Raw genomic sequence first — 24,160 nt, forward strand, 5'->3', positions numbered from 1 at the left:
AAACACATGAATGACATGGAAAACAAATCACTTTTTTAATATCAATAATGTCAAACATTATATCATCATATGCCTCCTTAGCATTACCGTATATAAAATGAAATGAATAATTAGTGTTTGGTATTTTTTCCATCTACTACTTCTCCCATTCACAAATCCAAAATCAAATCAAAAAATCTAAAATTCTATTAATATGTAACAAATATATTCCATTTCAGAGCAGAAGAAACAGCCTTCAAGGGTCCAACTCTGCACATTCATCATTCAGCAGGGCACAGTGAAGCTCAAACATTCAACTGTATGAACAAGCAATACTTTGAAATGCAAAAGTGTGTGTGTGTGTGTGTGTGTGTGTCTTTAATCAACTCCTCACTGCTCCTCATATCTGTTCAGAAACTAGACAGAAGTTAAACATGTACAAACCACAGACTGTCTGTGTCATGGTGAATACAGTCGCTGCTTTAATTCTGTCTTTAGGACGTTGTTGTGAGTTTGGACGGAGCAGATACATGTTAGTTTCTGATCTGATCGAATGGAGATCGCTCCATTCAGAGAACACGCATTTAAAAGTTTTTCGCCTGCCGTCTTGTCTGCACACTTGTCAAAGCATGGTTTTTACTAACCGTTGTCAGTATGTAGTTACTTCGGCATCATTTTGAAACGTGTATTACAATTAAATCACGGTCAAATAGGTTAATTTTGTCGTAGTTGGTTTCCACCACAGTATTTACATGGATATAAGCCCCGCCCCCTCTCCAGCGCGTCCTGTTTGAATGACAGGAGTAAACACAGCTGACAGCCGCGGTGAAACTCCAGCGGTTAGAGCGATGAGAATATTCGCATCGCGTCCGTTGTGAACGCAGCATAATGCAGTTCAGAAACCACTGTTCTGACGCTTTTAAAGTAACTTTGAAATTGCTGCAAAGATCCACTACTGAGGACGAACAACAAGAAGAAGAGAATTGTGTGGGCCAAGAAACACAAGGACTGGACATTAGACCAGTGGAAATCTGTACTTCGAATTTGCTTAGAGATTTGTCTTGGCAGATGAGAAGCGCTATATAAATTAAATGTATTATTAATTTATTATTACTTTGGTCTGATGAGTCCAAATTTGAGATTTTTGGTTCCAACCTCCGTGTCTTTGTGAGACGCAGAGAAGGTGAGCGGATGGTTTCTTCATGAGTGGTTCCCACTGTGAAGCATGGAGGAGGAGGTGAGATGGTGGTGGGGGGGGGGGCTTTGCTGGTGTCACTGTTGGTGATTTATTCAGAATTCAAGGCACCCTTAACCAGCATGGCTACCACAGCATTCTGCAGTAGCCAGCAAAATATAAATCATTTTTGTTTACTAGATCATTCCATGTGTTCTTTTATAGTTTTGACGTCTTCAGTATAAATCTACAAAGTAGAACCAATTTAAATAAATAAAAATCTTCGAATGACAAGATGTGTCCAAACTTTTGACTGCGTCTAATACTAGTGTATATCTCTCTCAAAATATATATATTCTGTGTATATATATATATACACACAGAATATACATGTTGGCAATAATTGATTGATTGAGATTTTACATTAATTTATATTAACGTTTGAATGACTTAATGACATTTGTACGAGTTCCCCTATTCTTTATCAAGTAACATTTTAGATGTGTTTAATTTATTATTGAACATATTTATTCATTGATTTCTTTATGAATTATTCTCGCGCAATTTGAATTAATCCAAAGTATTTGTTTTGATTTCCTTTTACACATTTAAAAAGAAAAGGTGAATAAAGAAGCACATTAAAACTAAAGTATCAATGTATGTCACATTTAATCAACTAGTGCCTACATGCATGGGTAATATTTAAATCAGTAAATTAAATAGCATATTATTCAATGTATGTATTTTTATAAATATATTTAATTTGGTAGGTTTGCTCTTCCGTAATAATTATAATAATGGAGTATTTTCACAGTGTGGTGTTTGTACTTTTACTTCAGGATGTACTACCTGCAGCACGTGCTGATAAAGGGTCTAAAGCAGGGGTGTCAAACTCAATTTCATCACGGGCCACATCAGCATTATGGTTGCACTCAAAGGGCCGGTTGTAACTTTAAGACTATATCATTAATTAATATAACTTCATAATTAACTACGTCTGAAAGCAGAAGTCTAGAGCAAATAATTGCAAGTCTCTTCAGTAAGAATGTCACAATATGATTTTAAAAGAAAAGCCACATTCTGGATGTGGTATCTTACCTTGTGTTATTATTACATGTTATTGCATTTGTCCAGCAGGGGGCAAACTCACTCTTGGTATTAAAAAGAGCCTGTTGTACATGTTCCCACGAGGAAGTCCCGGAAGCATGTTACCAAAGTAAAACCAAGCCCCCAGGAAGTGCACCGGACTCAGATGAAAATATTCATGCTGGCCAAACGGCGGTACTACACTTCCTTTTGGTTGCCAGGCCCAGAAACACTTTTTCCCATTGACTTACATGGGGAAAGAGTGGTCTGTAAATCGTTGGATATTTTTTTTTAAACTAAATAAACTACCCAGTATGAACACTTGTATAGCCCTTATTAAAAACATTCGTTCCTCAAGTTGTAAAAATGTGCTAATAACGTTATTCTGAGAGTTATTTCCCTCTGCATTATGAACGCGCATCTAACCCACGGGACCGCGCCGCCCGGCACGTTCATGTTACGTGTTCAGCACAACATGCGTTTATCTTTACCCATGGATGCACAATAAGAACGGACCCATATCGCCTTACTGCCAGCCCACGGAGCTGTAATAATGGATATATTGCACATGTTTGCTGTAATTCATAATTTGTAAAATATTATACTACATGGGCTGTATGATTAAATCTTGTACCGTAAATGTTGTATTAAATAAAGTTAATATTACCGACGTAGATTAACGTCCCTGTAGCTTCTTATTGCACTAAGAAGCTTATTTCACTGTATGTATATATATATATATATATATATACAGTGCAATAATTCTTTCATGCTAAATGAAGCTCTGTTGCTTGGATATCACTAGATCCTGTTACAGCGTAATATAAAAGTACATAACGATTGATGTGTAAATTAGCATAATTACTAGCTAACCGCTAGCTGCTAACTGCCGCCTCGTTAATATCAAATCTATCATAATAACAAACCATTACCATGCTGTCATGAACGTGCGGTGCTGTTACGTGTACGCAAATTGACGTGCTTGATGTGAACGAGCATTTTGGGGGGCATGTTTAAAGTTGCGCATGCGCTATGAGCGCACATACGGGTACTTCTCAGGCATGCCGGGTAATCTGTGACGTTTCACTCTCTCAAAAGTTGGGCCATTTTATCATCATGCGCGAATGAGCAACTCTCATAGGAATGAATGAGGCCCCGCCTCCCATGCTGTATCCAGTTCTTATTATACATCCATGAGTAAAACCAGTTAAATCTACTCCTATGTTGTGGACATACAATTATTGATCACAAGATACAACATATTATTGGCGATGAGGATTAAGAAGAGGATTAAGACAAGGATCAATACGGGATCAAAGAGGACATGCCGAACGGACTGGTTAGCACCTTACATGCAGGTTTGGGTCGTTAGCGGCAGCTAGCTCAAATTATTAGCAAAGTCTGCGGGTGGAGGAGAGGATTCATTGACACACAATGGCAATGATTGGCACGCTGGCACCTTTTGATGCAAAAAATCAGAAGTGGGAAGAATACTGTGAGGTATTGGAACAGTTTTTTGAGGCTAATGAAATTGAAAATGGAGACAGACAAAGAGCCATATTAATAAGTGTTGTGGGATCATCAACATACAGCCTTATGAAAAACCTCCTCAGTCCGGATAAGCCCAAGGATAAGACTTACACACAACTTGTGGAGCTGCTAAAAAATCACTTTGACCCAAAGCCTAGTGAAATTGTGCAAAGGTACAAGTTTGACTCCCGCAACCGTGAGCCCAATGAGTTAGTAATGGAATACGTGGCTGAGCTGCGTCGGTTAGCGCAGGATTGCAACTATGGTAACACTTTGCAGCAGAGGTTGAGAGACAGGATCGTCTGTGGAATAAATGAAGATCGGATTCAGAGACGACTCTTATCAGAAGCGGATTTAACATTTGAAACAGCATTATCAATTGCTGTGGCGTCAGAGACTGCAAATAAAAATGCACAGGAGATACAAAGCCAAGGGGCCACAGCTAAATGCTTCACAATGGATAAAAAGCCACAGGAGGCTTATGCACACAGAGAACCTACCAAAGAGTGTTACAGATGCAAGGGAACCCAGCATGAAGCAGCAGACTGTAAGTTTAAACAAGAGACATGTCATGCATGTGGTAAAATAGGACACATTGCCAGAGCTTGTCGTAGTAGATCTACACAGAATGGAAACAGCAACAAAAATGCAGACCCAAAGAGAGAAAGGAGGCAAACCACATATCACCGTTCTCATAAAGTACAAGAGCAACGGAGCCAAAGTGATAGCTCAGAAGAAGATACATTCTTACTGAATAAGATGAGGTTCAGATTGGGACGCATGAGTGAAGTGCACCTGAGACGAGTAGACCCATACATGGTTGAAGTGAAGCTGGATAGTACGTTTGTTAACTTTGAGATAGACACTGGCTGTAGTCTCACAATAATGAATGAACAGACATTTCAAAGACTATGGAAAGACACAAAAAGTCCATGTTTGAGACCAACCAAAATCCACATTGAGTCTTATACAGGTGACCCTGTTAATGTGGTCGGAGCTGCCCTTGTTAAAGTGAAATACAAACATCAAAGGCGGTACTTGCCCCTCATTGTGGTTAAAGGGGACGGCCCCAGCCTGCTGGGAAGAGGCTGGCTGGAGGAAATACATCTGAGTTGGAAAAAAATCAAGCTCAGACACAAATCAGACCGATTACAAGAACAAGACCGATTACAAGACCGATTACAAGAACAGTACAACGATGGAGCGAGGAGTCAGATGAGGCACTGCAGGATTGCTTTGCATCCACGGATTGGAGTGTGTTTGAGGACAATAACATCAACATACACACGGACACTGTCATCTGCTACATTGGGAAATGCATCGATGACGTGGTACCGAAGGTTTCTGTACGGACATTCCCAAATCAAAAGCAATGGGTAAACTCCGATGTGCGCTGCAAGCTGAGAGCGCGCACTATCGCGCACACAGCGGGAGATTTGGAGGAGTACAGGAAGTCTAGGTATGATCTCCGGAGAGCAATTAAAAATGCTAAGAGACAGTACAAAGAAAAGGTGGAATCTGACTTCAAAGGCTGTAACACTAGGAATATGTGGGCGGGACTAAGGACAATGACTGACTACAAAGGAGCAGCGGGGGGTGCTGCGGGAGTGTCTGCATGCGCATCTCTCCCAGATGAGCTGAACAGTTTTTTTGCACGCTTTGAGAGCAGCCGGGCTGTGGAGGTACAGAGGGACCAGGAGCTACCCTGCCCTTTTGTTTTAAATAGGGCAGATGTGTGTAAATCCTTTAAAAGGGTTAACCCACACAAGGCTCCTGGACCTGATGGCATCCCTGGCCGTGTTCTCAGGGTGTGTGCAGTTCAGCTGGCAGAGGTGTTCACAGACATCTTCAACAGGTCCCTGCTGCAGTCTGTAGTCCCCACATGTCTTAAACACTCCACCATCATTCCTGTCCCCAAAAAGACAATCATCACCTGCCCCAACGACTACCGCCCAGTAGCACTCACCTCCACCATAATGAAGTGCTTTGAGCGGTTAGTCAAATCATTCATCACCTCCTCCCTCCCTGACTCTCTGGACCCCCTGCAGTTTGCCTACAGAGCAAACAGGTCCACTGACGACGCCATAGCCCTTACCCTCCACACTGCCCTCTCACACCTGGACCCGAAGAACAGGAACACATATGTGAGAATGCTGTTCATTGACTACAGTTCAGCATTCAATACCATTGTGCCCTCCAAGCTGGCCATCAAGCTCAGAGACCTCGGGCTCAACAGCGCCCTCTGTGACTGGATCCTGAACTTCCTGACGGGCAGACCCCAGGCAGTGCGGGTGGGAAACATCACATCCTCCACCCTGATTCTTAACACCGGTGCCCCTCAAGGCTGCGTGCTCAGCCCTCTCCTCTACTCCCTGTTCACCCACGACTGCGTGGCCACACACAGCTCCAACACCATCGTGAAGTTTGCTCATGACACGACCGTCATCGGCCAGATCACAGACGATGACGAGACGGCGTACAGAGAGGAGGTCGAAAACCTGACATCTTGGTGCCAGGATAACAACCTCCATCTCAACATCAGCAAAACAAAGGAGCTGATTGTGGATTACAGGAAGCAGCAGGGAGAGGGACACGCCCCCATCGCCATCAATGGGACTACGGTGGAGAGAGTCAAAAGCTTCAGGTTCCTTGGGGTCCACATCACTGAGGACCTGACATGGTCTCTTCACACCACCACCATCACCAAGAAAGCTCGACAGCGGCTCTTCTTCCTCCGCAGGTTGAGGAGGTTCAAAATGGACTCCAGGATACTCTGCAACTTCTACAGGTGCACGATAGAGAGTATCCTCACTGGCAGCATGACGGCCTGGTACGGCAGCTGCACCGACCTCGATCGTAAGGCTTTACAGAGGGTGGTGAAAACTGCACAGCACATCACCAGGACGGAGCTGCCATCCATGGAGGACCTTTACTCCCAGCGGCTCAGGAAGAAATCACTACGGATTATCAAAGACCCCCATCACCCCAGCCACAAACTGTTCTTTCTGTTGCCGTCTGGCAGACGGTACCGCAGCATCCTGGCAAGGACAAGAAGATTCGGAGACAGTTTCTTCCCGCGGGCAGTGAGACTGTTAAAAAATTGAACTGTTGAAACAACATCAAACATTCATCTGCTACTCAGTAGTATGTATCTAATATCTAATATATATAAATCATTCCAATAACTTGTATATAGACTCATACTGCACTATTCCACATCATAACTTTATTTCATTTTATAACTATTATTATTTTTGTATTGCTCATGCTCTTATTGTTATTATGTTGCATTGTTGGAGAAGCCTCTGACATAAGATTTTCAACTACATAATTACTCTGTAACTATGTCAGATTGACAATAAAGAACCTTGAAATCCAGAGTCCTGAAACACCTGAAGACAGAGGACAAATCGCTGCAGCAAGTACTGAGCAAACATGAAAATGTCTTCAAAGAGGAGCTTGGCACACTGAAAGGTATGAAAGCTACCATCCATGTAAAGGCTGATGCAGTCCCTCCTTTCTTCCGTCCGAGGTCTGTCCCGTACGCCATGCGCACCAAAGTAGATGAAGAAATAGACAGATTGTTGAAAGAAGGAGTAATCTCACCTGTTAAACATGCAGAATGGGCAGCACCATTGGTTCCAATACTGAAGCCTGTTGGGACAGTAAGGCTATGTGGAGACTACAAGCTCACTGTAAATACAGTTTCCTCACTTGAACAATACCCCATACCCCGAATGGAAGACCTGTTTGCAGCACTGACAGGAGGAAAACAGTTCACAAAGTTGGACATGAGTCATGCATACCAGCAAATACTCATGGATGATGAATCAAAGAAATACTTAACAGTGAATACGCACAGAGGCTTATTCACATACAACAGACTGCCTTTTGGAGTAGCATCAGCCCCAGCTATATTTCAGAGGACAATGGAAGGTCTCCTGCGAGGCATTCCTTTTGTGGCAGTGTATTTAGATGACATCCTGGTGAGCGGTGTGGATGAGGAAGACCATCTGCAGAACCTCGAGACAGTGTTGGCAAAGCTGGAGGAGGCAGGATTGCGTCTGAGAAGGAGCAAGTGCACTTTCCTGGAAGAGGAAGTGGAATATCTGGGACATCGAGTGGACGCACAGGGACTTCACCCTGTGGAAAAGAAAGTCAAAGCCATCATGGAGGCTCCCAACCCCACAAATGTTACTGAACTCAAGTCGTACTTAGGTTTGCTAAATTACTATAACACATTTCTGCCAAACTTAGCTACACTATTGGCACCACTGCGTGAGCTCCTGCGACAAGATGTGTGATGGCAAAAGAAACAGGAAGAGGCTTTTAAAAAATCAAAGGCCCTGTTAAACTCAGCAGAAGTGTTGGTGCATTACTCTGCTGACCGAGAGTTAATTATGTCATGTGATGCGTCACCTTACGGGGTGGGGGCTGTTTTATCACACGTAATGGACGATGGAACTGAACGTCCTTTGGGGTTCATGTCGCGTACCCTAGCGCCTGCTGAAAAGAATTACTCACAGCTAGACAAAGAAGGCTTAGCAGTTATATTATATTTGCAATCAAGAAATTCCACAAGTACTTGTATGGTCGAACTTTCACCATCTATACAGATCACAAGCCACTGATCTCTCTCTTCAACGAAAATAAACCCATTCCACAGATGGGTTCCCCTAGAGTTCAGAGATGGGCAGTGCACCTGAGTGCCTATGAGTATCACATTGTGTACAAACCAGGAAAGAACAACGCTAATGCGGACGCATTAAGCAGACTGCCGCTGTCGGAAGATGTGCGAGAGAGTGAGACCGCAGAACAAGTGCTCATGATTGATCTTCTGGATGACACACTCGTGGACACAGCCAAAATAAAACACTGGACAGATAAGGATGTAATATTGTCTCAAGTTCATGGTTATGTCCTGTCGGGATGACCTTCAGTGACTGAGGCTCCTCTCAAGCTGTATCATCAGAGGAGAGAAGAACTGAGTGTGAGGGATGGCTGCGTGCTCTGGGGGGCCAGAGTCATCGTACCAAACAAAGGCAGGGAAAAGATATTGAAAGTACTGCACCAAACACATTCCGGCATGTCAAAGATGAAAGGTCTGGCTAGATCTTATGTATGGTGGCCGGGGATGGACCAGGATGTAGAAAAGGAAGTGCAGTCTTGTGAGGAGTGCCAAAAGCACCACAAGTCACCACCATCAGCACCATTACATCCCTGGGAGTGGCCGGAGTCTCCCTGGACGAGAATTCATGTGGACTATGCAGGCCCTTTCCTGGGAGAGATGTTTCTACTGATAGTGGATGCTCACTCAAAATGGATGGATATTTATCCAGTGAAGTCAGCTACATCACAGGTGACCATTGAAAAGCTGCGTCAGAGTTTCAGTGTTTTTGGACTGCCAAAAATGTTGGTGTCAGACAACGGAACCTGTTTCACAAGTGCTGAATTTGAGACTTTCATGAAACAAAATGGCATCCGCCATGTGAGGTCAGCACCATTTCACCCGTCTTCTAATGGGCTGGCAGAGAGGGCGGTCCAAACCTTCAAAGGGGGGATGAAAAAGATGAAAGGTGAAACATTGCAAACTAGACTGTCAAGGTTTCTGTTCAGTTACCGCATCACACCTCACGCGACCACAGGCGTGTCGCCTGCAGAGTTGATGATGTCAAGGAGACTCAGATCTGCATTAGACCTGAGGCCTGTACTACGAAGCCGGATTTTCCTAACCTGGATATGTTTGAGTTAGCCGGTTGGCCCAATCCAAAACATACGCGCTCTCGCTAAACTGTACTACGACGCTGGTTATCAAGTGGATCGCTCAAGCCAGCCGTGTCCTATCTAGTTAGGTGCGCGTTCACATGAAAGGGGTGGTATTTGGACCATTCGACCAATCTCAAACATGGACAAGCGTACTGACAGCGCAGCGTCATACTTCCTGAATGAAAATTGAACTTTAATATTAGTCAAATATGAAGAAGTTAAACTTTAAACATCCATGACTTAAACACTTTATCCAGGATAAAAGCCACATAGCTGCACCTGCAAGGTGAATACAGCTGGTAACAGAAAAAGCGTTGGAATGCGTACATTAACAGGTTTATAATATCACTGCCCCGTCCAAGACACGAGTGGATCTGACTTTAATTACATTTGACTCGAGTGTTTTGTCAACTTAATGTGTTGCTTAAAATAATACTTCTGCATACAGTATGTGACACTGTGTGTTGCACGGCCAGATACGGCTCAAGAAGCTGACTCAGATAAGGAAATATATGATACATTATGATGTGATATGATATGAATGATAATGGGACACATCGACGTCTGCACTCACAGTGCCGCGGACTGTACTTAATGTTAAGGAATAATTCTTCTAGATATCTAACCTTTTGCTCTGTGACGTTTTATGATCTACTCTGCCATCTGTTATCTCCTTTAAGGAAAGGCATTGGTGCCATATGTGTTGTTGTCACCAGTTTGTGACCGGTCAACTTGTCTGGCACGAATGGTAATTGTTGTGAGAACGCTGAGGCACTTCCTTATCGGTGTTTGTGGACTCTAAGATGTGAAATCTTTGAGGCCACGAGTGTCGGACGCAGGTGGCTCAGTGTTCCCAGCTGTTTAGTCTACTCCTTCAGAGATGTTGATTCTCTGTGAACCAGTTAAAAGGTCTAGCATAGAGAGAGGCTCTTCAGAATTGACGTGGCAACTCTACCGTGTGGTCAGAACCTCTGACTCTTTGATTTGTGATGTGAATCCTCCGGCCGAATACTCTGAATAAACTCTGTGTGTGCTGCTTGGGACGTATGTGCCGTGCAGGCATACACGGAGATGTTTAAAAAGACCTTAATGAGGGCAGCAGTAAAGTGGAACTTCTGTGTGAAATCAAAATAGAGATTTGTAGTGAAAAAATCGCCGAGATTCCGGGGGTTTCAGCGGCCAACACTAGCAGTTAACACAAGCAGCCAGAGATATTACCCCCAGCGCCTCTAAAAAAAACACGGCTCCAGCTGCGGCTCCGGGGGATGTGTGTAAAATACCTCCCCGTATCTGCATGAGCTGGTGAAGTGAACTCAGAGGGAGAAAGTCACAGCTTTTGTCTATAGCTTTAACTCACACCACCGCCGTCTCTAGTAAAAACGAGACGGTTTAAAAGCACTCTCGTGGCTTGTGGCCGTTTACGACGTGCTGACAAGTGCGAGGTGCGTGCATTACCTGATGCGCCACAGCTCCCTACATTGCTGGAGGAGCTGGTGCCGGTCCGGGGTGCATACATAAAATGATAGGCTAATTGATCACGGGTGGGCAGTGGCATGCAAGTGTAGAACAAAACTGTGTTTCATCGTTGTGATGAACATGATGGCGTGTGTATAGGCTGGTCGAGTAGGACTACAGTTAACTGTGTAGTTTCGGATAGAAAGGGTAGAGGAGAAAAAAGTCTATGTGCTCCTGATCGGGGGGGCATAGCACCACTAGAACAGGGATAGTGGGGTCGCAAGAGGATAAGCTAGTTATTGCTCTTGGACGGTCTTCAGGCACCGATCTAGGACTTGTATACACCCTCTGAAACCTCTTTAATCCGGACTAAATTGAGCTGGATGAACTTTGCTGTCACGCTGGTGTTTATTATGAGTTCATGTTTGTTCGTCTAATTGCAGTGTGGTTTTTCTTGTACTAACCGCCGTCTTGTGTATGTTTTGTAACAACTAATAATGAATCAGTCCATAGCCAGGGTAAAATAAACTAAGCTTTAGTTAACTCACCAAAAGTAAATGACTTGAGAAAAATAAATAATATATAGTGTTTTGCAAAATTCTGGTAGTATAGATGTGCTGCAAAATGAAAATAAATAGCAAAAGAGTGTTTGTATGTCCTGCATCTGAGTGTGCAGAGGAACATGTAAACAAGGAGCACACTGTTCAGGGTGTGCGCTGTAGGTGTAAGAAGAAGAGAAGATTATATTACTTTAAGAATACATTCTTAAATGGTATTGCTGGTATGTTAAGATATGTTTGTGACCTTTTATAAACCCTATGCCCCGTCCTGCACCCTGAGACCCTCAGAGGCATCACTGCTGGTCATAAAGACCTGCCTGAGGAGGTCAGGGTGGCAAAATCTGTCTGCTGTTTTAGGTCAATGTTGTATTATTTGTTTCATTTATTCTTAAATCTATGTATTGTATGGTAATAATGAAAAAAAAACGTAATGTATTGAACACATTCCGAAACAAAGCTGATAAGACAGAACTTGACTCAGACATAATACAAATTATTGTTGAAACATTTTGCGCTGTTGCTGCAAAATGGAAACTTTGTTGATTATCTATTCCAACTGGCCACTGGATTCAGATAATTAATATAAGTTGAAGTTTAATTACAGTTTTAAATATAGTTTAACATTCTTTATTAAACTGCTTCAAATGATTTCTCGTATCAACCAATGGGTCTCCATAGACATTACTACAATTATAATAGTTGTTAAACTACTGACAAGTTTTCTGAAACCGAGTTTATGGACAAAAGAGTAAAGGTCGCTGGTTAAGCCAGGATCAATATATTTGTTGACGTTTTCATTACAGTGTGCATAATAAATGTGTTAAATGAATTGAGCAATTCTTTAAAAAGTATAATGTTGCAATCTCTTTACAATAAGTAATTACAGTTAAAAAAAGTAGATGTTTTCCAAGGGCCTCTCCTTCACAGGCCTACACTTTAAATCATGAGACTTTCAAATCATAACAGACAGAGATCGGTATCACTTTGTGTTGCAAGCTAAATCCATGTAAAGGTTCTACTTGAGCCCAATTTAAATACCATAAAGAAAGTATTGAACCCAGCTCAAGCTAAATGTCAAATGTATTTAATTAATGTGCAAGTGTTTTGATTTATTTAAAATGTTCTAATCTCAGCTTCTTTCGAGTTCAGTCTAAGCAACAAATTGTTTCTCATAACATTCTCACTGCTGTCCCAAATGTTTTAACATGACAAGCTGTTCACACACCCACACACTTTGGATAAGTAGTCACCTTATCCACATTGTAAATTGTTGCCTTCTTTAAAGTTATTAGTTATTTAAGATTAATTATTAAATTAAATGTGGTACATAAGATAAAATAAATAAAATAACTTGTTAATGTATAATGTTAATAATAATGTTCACAAACATTAGACCTGTCCTCTAATCTCTACTAGAATAAGATAAGTGTGCATGTTTGGATGTTTTATCACTCCTGTAATGTACCTAATCTTGATATCCTTTTCATTACAGAGCTGGGGAAATGGTGTATTGATTAGATTCTGATCCGTGCACGTCCAATTTTGACTGACTTTAGTTCTAATGTTAAATTTGACTTCAACCCATAAGTAATTATTTAAATGAACTCTAAATTTCACATGATGATGGATTAGGGTTCCACATTTCACACAGTCAGTTGATTTTTGCCGGCCGTCTTTCCTGCAACGGCAGTTTTTCTGTATCTGTTCTCTATCCTGTAATATGACTTGATCGCTTTAAACTCTGCACACGGAGCTCTGATTGGTCAGCAGGCGGTGCTTTCACTGAGTTAATCTCTTAGCCTGCAACCTAACCTCCTCCCGGGGAGGTTAGCCGCTCAGCATAAGTTACCATGGAGATTTAGCCCGCTAAAAAGAGAACCAGCGTCGTAGGACCGGAAAGCCCGAGTTTTCCCTGAAGTCAGCCGGCTAAGCAAAAATCCGGCTTCGTAGTACAGGCCTCTGCTCCTGCCAGATGTGAAAACAAGAGTGCAGCAAAAAACAACTAAAACAGAAACAGTCCCATGACACAAACAGGAAACTGAGAAGTTTCTCACCTGGGGATAAAGTGTTCATCAGAAACTACTCTTATGGACCTAAATGGATCGCTGCGGTCATCGAGAGCTCATCAGGTCCAGTGTCATATACAGTGATCATTGGAAGTGGTCAAGTCGTGAAGCGGCATGTGGATCAAGTAAGAGCCAGATTAACAGACACCGTGCCCTTAGAGCCGGTGCTGGACTCCAACAGAGACACTGTGGTTCCAGTGACAATCGAGCAAGAAGGACCTCCTGCAAGTGAGCCAGTGGTTCTGTGTACTCCGGTCCCGCCGGACTTGCCTGCTACACCCGTGGTGAGACGATCAGAGCGCGAGAGACAGCCACCTGTATACCTGAAAGACTTTGTTAAATAGATCAAGAGATGTTCCATTAATAGAGCAGCATAGTTCTCTGATCTCACTTTAAGGAAAGGTTTAGAATGTTAATCTTTGAAAGTGAAATGGTTTATGCCAGTACCTCGAAATGTTGTGTAACGGGAGTATGTTATACCCCCACCTTCGGGAAGTATTGTTAGCTTAAAGGGGGGGAAATGTGGTATCTTACCTTGTGTTATTATTACATGTTATTGCATTTGTCCAGCAGGGGGCAAACTCACTCTTGGTATTAAAAAGAGCCTGTTGTACATGTTCCCACGAGGAAGTCCCGGAAGCATGTTACCAAAGTAAAACCAGTTAAATCTACTCCTATGTTGTGGACATACAATTATTGATCACAAGATACAACACTGGAAAAACATTGATTGTGACATTTTGAAAAAAAAATCTATTTATGAGAAAAAGGCTAATTCTAAGAAAAAAGGCATATTTGGACAAAAAAAGTCAAATTCTGAGAAAAAGTCAAATTTGAGATGCATTGTGGGACATGTCGTTTATGGGCAACGTGCTTCTGTAAAGTAGCATGTAACCGTATAATAAACACATTATATTCTTTGCAAGCTCTTGTGGGGCCACATAAAATGAAGTCGCGGGCCGGATTTGCCCCCGGGCCTTGAGTTTGACACCCCTGGTCTAAAGTGTTATTAATGTGATAATAAAGTGTTACTGAAGAGTTTAAAGTGTTAATGGAGAGTAAAGGGAACAGACCTGCTCTGTGTATCCGAAGCTGAGGCTGTAAAACAGCGTCCAGTAGTTTCTGGAGTCTCTTGTTCTCTTCTTTGGAAAGAGACAGCTCCTCCTCGAGCATTTGGACTTTACTCATGTTTCCTAGATCACCTTTTCCTGCAGACTCCGTTAAACACACCGTTTCTCTCTCAATCAAACTCTCAATCTGACTAGTGTTGCTAACGTGTTTCCAGCTAGCATGCTAAGCTAGCTCCTATAGTCCGAGGTAAACGCTCCAGAAAAAAAGAGCACAGAGTCCATTCGGAGGTTTATCCAGACACACAGATGATGGATCAGTAGTGCTGGAGCTCACACACACTTTCTCAGGAACACAGAGAGAGAGAACCGTAGCGACGAGACGCCACGTGGATCCAGGTTCTTCTTCTTCTTCTTCTCTCGGTTTTTGGCGGATTGCAAACAACTTTAAGGTGCATACCGCCACCTACTGTACAAGAGTGTGTATCACCATATCATCCTATCACCATATGTGGAATTATACCACTGTATTTACGTTGTTTAAAATTATTCCAATCAATCCTGTTTCACTCAAATGCTTAAGAATGGCCTTCCTGGTAGCTCTTACCCCCTCACCTTCTGTTCTCAGTGTCCCCATCAGGCTCCACTCCCTTCCTGGTAGCTCTTACCCCCTCACCTTCTGTCCCCAGTGTCCCCATCAGGCTCCACTCCCTTCCTGCCTCTCTGACCCTGTCTCTTAGTTGTTCCCTCTCTGTTTTCTACATGTTGCAGTGTAATACGATGTGTTCCACATTTTCTTTTACTCCACACCCCCTGCATTCTTCAACTTCGCTTTTTTCCTTTAAAAACATTGTTCCGTTTAATCCTGTATGATCCAGTCAGAGTCTAGTGATGGTGATCTCCTCCCGTCTGTTCCTTTCTGCATAGATCTTTATTATTTAGTGGGAATGCTGATTCAGCATTCCCACTGTATGTTATGCTACGGACAAAATTCTTATTATTCCATCCAGTTATTTTGTCCGTCTTCTCCTCCCACATTCAACATCGCAGAAACTCTGTTCAAACATCAAAACGTTCAGCTCGGTCGGGAATCGATGGCTATTACTTTTATCATTCATAACTTTCATAATTCCAGAGATACATCCCATAATTCATCACATTTTTTACATTTGAACTTTAACATTGCGCAGCTCGTTAAGGCAGGGTGCGTGATGTCACAGCTGGAGGGTAGGAAATCTTGAAATTTGCCTTCATATTTTTTTTTAAAACTGCCATAATTCCCAAACCCTACATTCCTGAGACATAATTTTTCATTAGAAACGTAGGAAAACATCTCGTAGCTTGAAAAATGACAAATAATTAAACAAAATGCCTCTTGAGGCAAAATTCACATGTGTGCTAAGAGTCCAGCCATGAAGACATCTACGAGACAGTTTTGAGATTTCTTCAATTGCTGTTGCCATGGCAACACAATGCTCGCCATGAAACACGGTTTTCTCATAACTTCAGTGAAAATGCTTCAAACGGCCCAAAACTTCACAGGTTTGGTAACGATGCAGCCATCAACGCATCTAAGCGTATTATGGGGTGTCATCAAATGCCATTGCCATGGCGACAGATCATTCACCATCAAGTTAGTTCAAAAGTTTGCAGTTTAAATATTCTGCTGCTTTTCCAAGCCTTTTTACTTTCTTTTCTTCACTCATCACACATTCAAGCCCCCAGTGTTCATGTATCATTTCAATCTAAATTCTTCACTTTCTTCTTACACATTACATTTCAGCATAGCAGTTTAGCGTCAGCTTTTCAGCATAAAGCATTCCCACTAGCAATTTCTTCAGGAATTGCGCTCCTCCCCGACCCATTTCACCATGACGGCTTTCCTGGCCAGCATTTAGACTGAACAACATCCTCATGATGTTTTAGAGCAGTGGTAATTTATTTCATTCTTCCCTTGAAAAAATAACAAAAATCAAAATACTGTTAAAGAACAGGATCGATAAGCAGTATTTCTAATTGTTTCAATTAGGCCTCATTATTTCACAGTGGCACACGATCATCTGCCAAAACAATCACTTCTGTTCATGTTCAATCCATCATAAAATATATAATGATATATATTTTTGTCTTGTTATTAGCAGAGAAAATGTAATGTTCGTACAACTATATACAATGAATTCTAACAATCTAAGTGGGAACGGGGTTAGGGGGGGCTCGAAAATATTTCCAATCACCCAAGGGGGGCCTGACTGAAAAAGGTTGGGAACCACTGTTTTAGAGGACGAGGGCAATATCCAAGCAGACACAATAGAGGTTCCACTGACACCTGTTGACCGATTGCTGTAGTGATGTTTGCACATGTTGCCCTCCAAAATACTTGAGTTTTGCTGCATTCCTTCATTGCAATGCAGCCTAGTCCCTACATGAGTCTCACATATTGGACAATTCTGTGAGGTCCCCCTCTTATACTTACTATAGATATAAGGAGAATATTATAACTCTTTGTATCTGTTCCAAATTGAAATGTTGGAAGGTAGCTTCAAGATATGAACCCAGATACCATCATGCATCACACAGTTAAGCAGAGTACACCAAGATGTTCTCAACCCTCCAAGTTGGTCTGCATTTAGATTGAACATTTCCGAGTTGAATTTGGATATAAAGTGTTTTAGTTCTTTGTGATCCAGGAAAAACCTCTTTAGTAGGTGAGAGTCTCTTGAGATTTCCAATGAATTGGATTTTTTATACACATAATGTCTGACCTGTAAATATTTTTAGAAGTCTGTATTTTGTAAATGGTAATTCAAATGTTGTAAGTCTTCCACTGTCAAATAGATCATTGTGATAATACCTGCTCTTTGCTAGGGTCTAAAATCTGGTCTTAAGCTTCTTCCATGACCACTAAGCATTAGTTATCAAAAGATTCTGCTTAGCAACGGGGGGGTAATTCGTTCATTGTCTTAGAGCAGATTGACAGGAGAAACTCCTTACATGTTTAACACTAAATCCTGTACTTTCTACTTCTTACATTTTCAAAACCAACCTGTTACTTTAGTTTGAATCTGCATTTGGTGGAGGGATCATTATTATTTCGAAACATTGAGAGCCTATCTTTTGGTGGCTATGTCCCAACATTGAGACTAATCACTCAAACATGATAAGCGCTATTATACTGTACATGTTCCCTTTTTTTAACAAAGCCTTTTGGGAAGAGGCGTTTGAGGCTCTTAGAAAAGAAATCAAACGCATCACAATTCATGCCATCTTGACTTTTGTCTTGCAGGTTTCACTTCACTATCTAAGAAGAAAACCCTTCAAATGATATATGTTTAAAAGTCATTACACACTGGACTATCTTTAATGCACTTCTCTCTAAAACCTTGGATGAAAGGACCCTACACACTTTGAGATAATCAGACATAGTTGTTGACTGCAGCGCTACGGCGTGTAGAAAATTCTTCTTTGATTCAGTTCAACTTTAGAGAGCGTCGGATAAGAGGGTCAGAAAGAGGATGAGGGCCACATGGGGACATTTTATTTTAAATTGAAATGATTTTGATCTTTTATTCAGAGGAAACTTTTCTGAATTCTGACTTTACTCTGAGATCTAGGAATATATACATGTTTTAATTGATTGTAATGCAAATCTCAGAACTCTGAAACACAGAAGAGGATTAGGACCACATGTGGATTCACTTTTTGGATCTGACCTGTTGAGATCTCCAAATCAGGTTGAATACTTAAAACGAAAGTTAGTTATAATCAAATATAATCAATTATATTCTTGTATAACCCACAATGAAAATGCTTCATATTTTATGATGTTCTAGATTTACAGTATAAACAAAAAGCAAGTGGTTTGTTAAGTTGAGTGTGTAAGGCCTGTAATGGTTTATGGGTGTCACTGATAAGAGAAGAGGCAGTTTCTTCCCTCTCCCCTCACAGCGGTACACAGGGAGGGGGGCTCCTGACTTAAGGAGAAATACATTGAGGCCCCAAAAGGGTGGTTATGTCATAGCCGAGAATAATATTTTGCAAGTCCTGCAGAGTAGGGGTCATGTCCTTTTTACACAAACATGGGAAGGTGTGTCTTATGCCAGAGCCATAGAATATGTCTGGTCATGTCCAGTTCTTTACATCAGAGGCCATGCCCAGTTTCCACAAATATGGGTATGGAGGAGGTGTCTTTGGGTTTTTCTATCCTGTTTTCGAGCATAAAGACACTGGCAGATGAGGAGGAACTTTCTTTTTGGAGAGAGGGAGACAGGGGGGGGGGGATCCCCTGGTATATTGGCTCTCGGTAACGCTCTCTCCTTCAGAGCTGGGTTTTTGCTCTCGGTAAGGTTCTCTCAAACTTGGTAACTATTGCGTAAATCTATGGGTGTGTGAATGTTAGTACCCACCATCTGTGTTTGGGAAATAGGTATGTGTTTGTGAATGAAACTCCCCGCCATCTGTGCGAAAACTAGGTTAAACTTCCCGCCATCTGTGCGAAAACTAGGTTAAACTTCCCGCCATCTGTGCGAAAACTAGGTTAAACTTCCCGCCATCTGTGCGAAAACTAGGTTAAACTTCCCGCCATCTGTGCGAAAACTAGGTTAAACTTCCCGCCATCTGTGCGAAAACTAGGTTAAACTTCCCGCCATCTGTGCGAAAACTAGGTTAAACTTCCCGCCATCTGTGCGAAAACTAGGTTAAACATCCCGCCATCTGTGCGAAAACTAGGTTAAACTTCCCGCCATCTGTGCGAAAACTAGGTTAAACTTCCCGCCATCTGTGCGAAAACTAGGTTAAACTTCCCGCCATCTGTGCGAAAACTAGGTTAAACTTCCCGCCATCTGTGCGAAAACTAGGTTAAACTTCCCGCCATCTGTGCGAAAACTAGGTTAAACTTCCCGCCATCTGTGCGAAAACTAGGTTAAACTTCCCGCCATCTGTGCGAAGACTAGGTTAAACTTCCCGCCATCTGTGCGGAAACTAGGTTAAACTTCCCGCCATCTGTGCGGAAAAAAGGTAAACTGCCCCAGCATGATTGGGAAATAGGTATGTGTTTGTGAATGTTAGTTCCCGCCATCTGTGTCGGAAAAAAGGTATGGAATTGATGTGAACTGATTTGGTGAAAGAAAGTTTGAATGTGCTTTTTATTAACAACGGTCTTTTATGAGGAAAAGCCTCTAAATTCTATCGGGAGATTTTAAATGTCACAACTGAATTGGGCAGTTGAAGTTACAATTTTGGTAATAAATGTAAAACTGTGAATTAAAGTTTCATATTAGAACATGATCACAGCATGATAGGTTTAGTATGATTATAATGTTGTAACGAGAGAAGGCAAAAACCCTGTATTAGTTTGGACCTATTTTTCTTCAAATAAACTGATCCCACCTTTTGGATTGGGACAACTTAAAAGACATCTGCGCTCTCCTCTCCTGCTTGAAAGGTAAGATTGCACCCTGCCACACTCACACTTAGGTAGGGCCACACCTCATTTACTGATATCAAAGTCCTTCGGGATTGCTTAAACAGATTTAGGGGGTTGTCTGAATTGAAACAGCAGTTAATTTAACCTGGTTCTTCGGGGAGTTAATAGAGGTGAGATCTTGCTGATCGTTGGTGGATCTGAGCCAAGCAGTAAACTTACATAGACTCAATAACTTCGGTTAGGTCAATTAGGAGGTCTGAGTAATTTAAGTTCGGAATAAATTATACCGGATGACTCCCGACTCTTACAGACCAAAACTGATTTTTTCTTTTGAGTAATAAATCAGAGTTCTTACTTAAATCTCAGATCTATGAAGAAAGTTCTGAAGGTTGTCATGAAAATAAATAAAATATATTTTAAGAAAAATCTGATTTCTGAGATTTTCTTGAAAAAAAAAATAGAAAATCTGAAAAAAAGGTTTAATTTTTTTATCAGAATTCTGACTTTCACTAGTAAAGAAAAAGTTGAGGTCCGACCAAAGTGATTTTTATCTGACTTTAAGTTTCACATGTTCCCACATGTTCCTAACCCTCTTCCATAGACGCTTCTTCCTCTCCATTCTTTGGTGTAAATAAATGCACTTGTGTTCACTTCCCCCCCGACTCTCTCAATGTTATTTGTTGTTGTGTGTGAGAGTGTGTTGGTAAAAGAAATGGCCTTGCATTGCCTCTTGTTTTATTATTTATTTTAGGCTGAAGACTTATCTGCAGAATTGGTCAAATACACTGGAAGTGAGTCAAAAGAGGAAGATGCTAAAGACGTGAAGAAGTACTATTGGCTACTGGTGAAGTGTGTGACTGTCAGGGGGCCGAAGAAGGGTCTTCTCCAGCACGTCACACTTGTGGATCTTCCTGGAAACCGGGACCGTAACAAGACCAGAGACACAATGTGGAAAAAGGTGATTTATCCACACGCAATGCTGATTATTGTGGAACACTGGCAACGTAACCGTTATTATTTTCTGTATTCCCCTCCAGGTTGTTGGAAGTTGTTCTACTGTGTGGATTGTGGCTGAGATCAATCGAGCAGCTTCTGAAAAAGAATCCTGGGAGATCCTGGAAGAATCCTGCAGCCTCATGGGAAATGGTCACGAGTGTCAGCAGATTAATTTGATCTGCACCAAGTCTGATAGTCTTGGAGGTTCAGATGATCAGTAAGTGGTTTAAGATGCAAAAGTACACAGTTAAATGTACCATCCAATTTAGACACTGATGGCCAAGAGGAGAAACCATGGAAACATTGATTACGTTTACAGGCACATTAGTATCCTGGTTTGGATGGTATTCAGGGATATAATGTTCACTTGAAACAGGATCAACCAGGGTATCCATGATCATAACAGTATCCGTGTTTCTAAAATGCCTGCATTGATTCCTCAACATCTCAGCCATTTATTTCTGTCCTAATGTTGTTGCTTCACAAACACTTAGTGATGCTGGATGAAGCTATGTGATCATTAGTCATTGAAAGCAAGATGGAGATGCGTAGTGATATCATATCCTGGAATATATATGCAGTTCATGTCATTCTTCAAATACAAATCTTTTCCTATAGGTCAGCAGCTGATGTTCGTGCTCTGATACTAAAACAAAACGAGCAAGCCAAGATAGACGTGAAGGCAGAATTCAGCAAACTAAAAGACGTTAAGGTGAGTTATATTGAATACAAAAACACAAATATTGTCCCAAACTGCAAACCTGCTTTGATATTGAAACTCTTTTCTTGTTGAAACAATTCAGTGAGGAATGTTTCAAAGTTTTCACAGTGAGCTCCAAAGAGTTGATGAAAAAGAAACGTCTGGATCCAGATGACACATGTGATTCAATTCTCCATCAGTGAGCCAGGAATGACTAAATGAAAATGCTTTGATCTCTTCTAATAAATATGTAGAGATACTAATTGAGTATAACATGTAAAGTCAAGAATGTAATTAAGTATGTTACATTTTTTACAGGAATTCCTGCAAGATCTCAACGACTGGCAGACATGGAACTATGTGTCTGGAGCTCTGGGGGTTCTCTCTCTGATTCAGGCAGCCAGCAGCAGAGAGAGAGGAACATCAAGTAACAACATATTTCACTGTCTTTCATATTGACAGAAATAATAACATTCATCGAAAAGAAGTAAGCTGCATACACTAACATGTTGTGTACAAATGGTAAAGTCAAAGAAAGACTGTTCACATGTGATGTTACCCGTGGAGCCAACAAGGTATTGGATGAGCTGAGTGTGTGTTGCTTCAGAGAGGATGCATTGCTACAGTTTACTCAAAGCTTTTGTATTTTTTGCTTGAAACAAAAAGCCCCATATTGAATGATGGTTGTATTGCTTTAACTAATGAATGTGTTGTGTATGGTTTCAGGCTGACATAAAGACGGCTGTGTCCATAGGACTTGAAGAGAAGCTGAGTCATGAACTTGATCAAGTCAGGGAACCCATGGACCCTTATGGCTTTTGAAAGATGTCTCAGTGGGGGGGTTAAAACATCAAAGAGTTCATGTGAAGAAGTCTTAAAGTCGGTCCTTTATCCTGTAAGTATTTCAGTTGGAATTCAATCAAAACGACTCATTTAGCACAAAATATGGATCTGTCTCTTCCAACATTCGGTGTTGTTTCAGACAAAGAAAGGTGGTGCACTTCACAGGTCACTGAAGTGTGGAGTTGAGAATGGTGGCATCCACAAACCAAGAGAAGGGGAATGAAGAAACATCAACATGAAGCTAACTTCATGTTTGACTGACAGCATTGAGGAGGAATTGAAGAAGACCTTCCTGTAAGAAATGACTTACGAAACACATCAAACCCTGTGTTGGATCAATTGTGTTTTACAATACATTGAAATACATTATTGAAATACAAATGTGGTAAGGCCTTCTGAATGTAAGCATTTCTTTGTGTTCATACGTTTTAGAAATGAAGGAGAAAGAGAACCATTCAACGGGGTCATCAATACATTTCCACTTGGCACAGAGGAGGAGATGAGGAAGAAGGAGTGCGGAAATGTCAAACTGCAGCTGACATTTCTCAAGAGGTCAAAGACCCTATTCATTAGTCCATGATCAAACATGTTTGTCCAGGCCAGGGAGACTGTAGTGGAAGGGTGATCAATAGAATACATATTGATCAGTCAGCATATTCATACACATTGTACTGGAATAACTCAATATGAGCTGGAGATGGCTTTGAAGAATGACCTGCAGCTGTAAAGCGGACCCTGTCCCAGTTCATGAGGAAACTCTCAAGATGACAATAGAATATTCTGATATTGGGCAAAGTGCACCCCCTGCTGGTGAACACGTGCTATCACTTTGAATCATGTACTGCTTTTCCAGGTACAATCTGGAACAAAGAATCAAGGGAAAGATGAGCATAGTCTGCAACATGTTCTTTTTCAAAGATGTTGATATTTGCTTCACATTTTCTCTCTAAGGAAGAAAAGATGAAAACAAACCTCAAGAAACTCCTCCGTGAGCGTAAGAGAAGGATCTCCAGCAGCCTGACAACAACAATGGAGGAGACCATGAAAGAATGCTCTGACAGGAAGACAGAAGATCACTACAGACATAGAAATACACCTCTACACATTTTGATGTCAACATGTTTCTGTTTGATGTAGGAGCAAAAGAAATGAAAGGAGAAGGCATGCTGAAAAACATGAGGGGAACGATTGAAATGCACGTTCATGGTTCAAAAGACGTCATGTTTGATAAGGCTGAAGACGCCATGATGAAACAGCTGAGAGACCTGATGCTTTGTCACATTTGATATTTCCTCCTGCAGTCAAATGAAACTAGGAACACTGCAACACAAACATACATGTGCACACATGTCAGTGTTCAGTGATCAATATTTCAATGTTGATTTAGTGGGAGATCCCGGAGAAAGTGGAGAGCACGATGCAGGAATCAATCCAGCTGTCACTCAAAACAATTGGTGTCTCCATCCCAGGTGAAGGAGACACAACATCACAAACAATACTGTACATTTCACTACTA

The 24,160-nt window shown here is 41.5% G+C and overlaps 3 protein-coding genes across 3 annotated transcripts; all 3 read left to right on the forward strand.

Moving 5' to 3' along the window:
- Nucleotides 1-3,495: 3,495 nt before the first annotated feature.
- Nucleotides 3,496-7,125, forward strand: LOC117482479. Its single transcript, XM_034130566.1, has 2 exons — nucleotides 3,496-4,316; nucleotides 7,121-7,125. Exons 1-2 carry the CDS (start codon nucleotides 3,674-3,676, stop codon nucleotides 7,123-7,125), a joined length of 648 nt encoding a protein of 215 aa, XP_033986457.1. The 5' UTR covers nucleotides 3,496-3,673.
- A 33-nt stretch (nucleotides 7,126-7,158) lies between these two features.
- LOC117482469 (uncharacterized protein K02A2.6-like) lies at nucleotides 7,159-8,434 on the forward strand. The gene has a single exon (XM_034130562.1). It carries the CDS (start codon nucleotides 7,246-7,248, stop codon nucleotides 8,071-8,073), a length of 828 nt encoding a protein of 275 aa, XP_033986453.1. The 5' UTR covers nucleotides 7,159-7,245; the 3' UTR covers nucleotides 8,074-8,434.
- An 11,306-nt stretch (nucleotides 8,435-19,740) lies between these two features.
- Nucleotides 19,741-22,914, forward strand: LOC117482480 (nuclear GTPase SLIP-GC-like). Its single transcript, XM_034130567.1, has 7 exons — nucleotides 19,741-19,773; nucleotides 20,857-21,063; nucleotides 21,143-21,318; nucleotides 21,720-21,813; nucleotides 22,120-22,228; nucleotides 22,528-22,696; nucleotides 22,784-22,914. Exons 1-6 carry the CDS (start codon nucleotides 19,741-19,743, stop codon nucleotides 22,530-22,532), a joined length of 624 nt encoding a protein of 207 aa, XP_033986458.1. The 3' UTR covers nucleotides 22,533-22,696; nucleotides 22,784-22,914.
- The last annotated feature ends 1,246 nt before the right edge of the window (nucleotides 22,915-24,160 follow it).

Source organism: Trematomus bernacchii, unplaced genomic scaffold (assembly GCF_902827165.1).
Source record: "Trematomus bernacchii unplaced genomic scaffold, fTreBer1.1, whole genome shotgun sequence".
Classification (NCBI taxonomy): domain Eukaryota; kingdom Metazoa; phylum Chordata; class Actinopteri; order Perciformes; family Nototheniidae; genus Trematomus; species Trematomus bernacchii.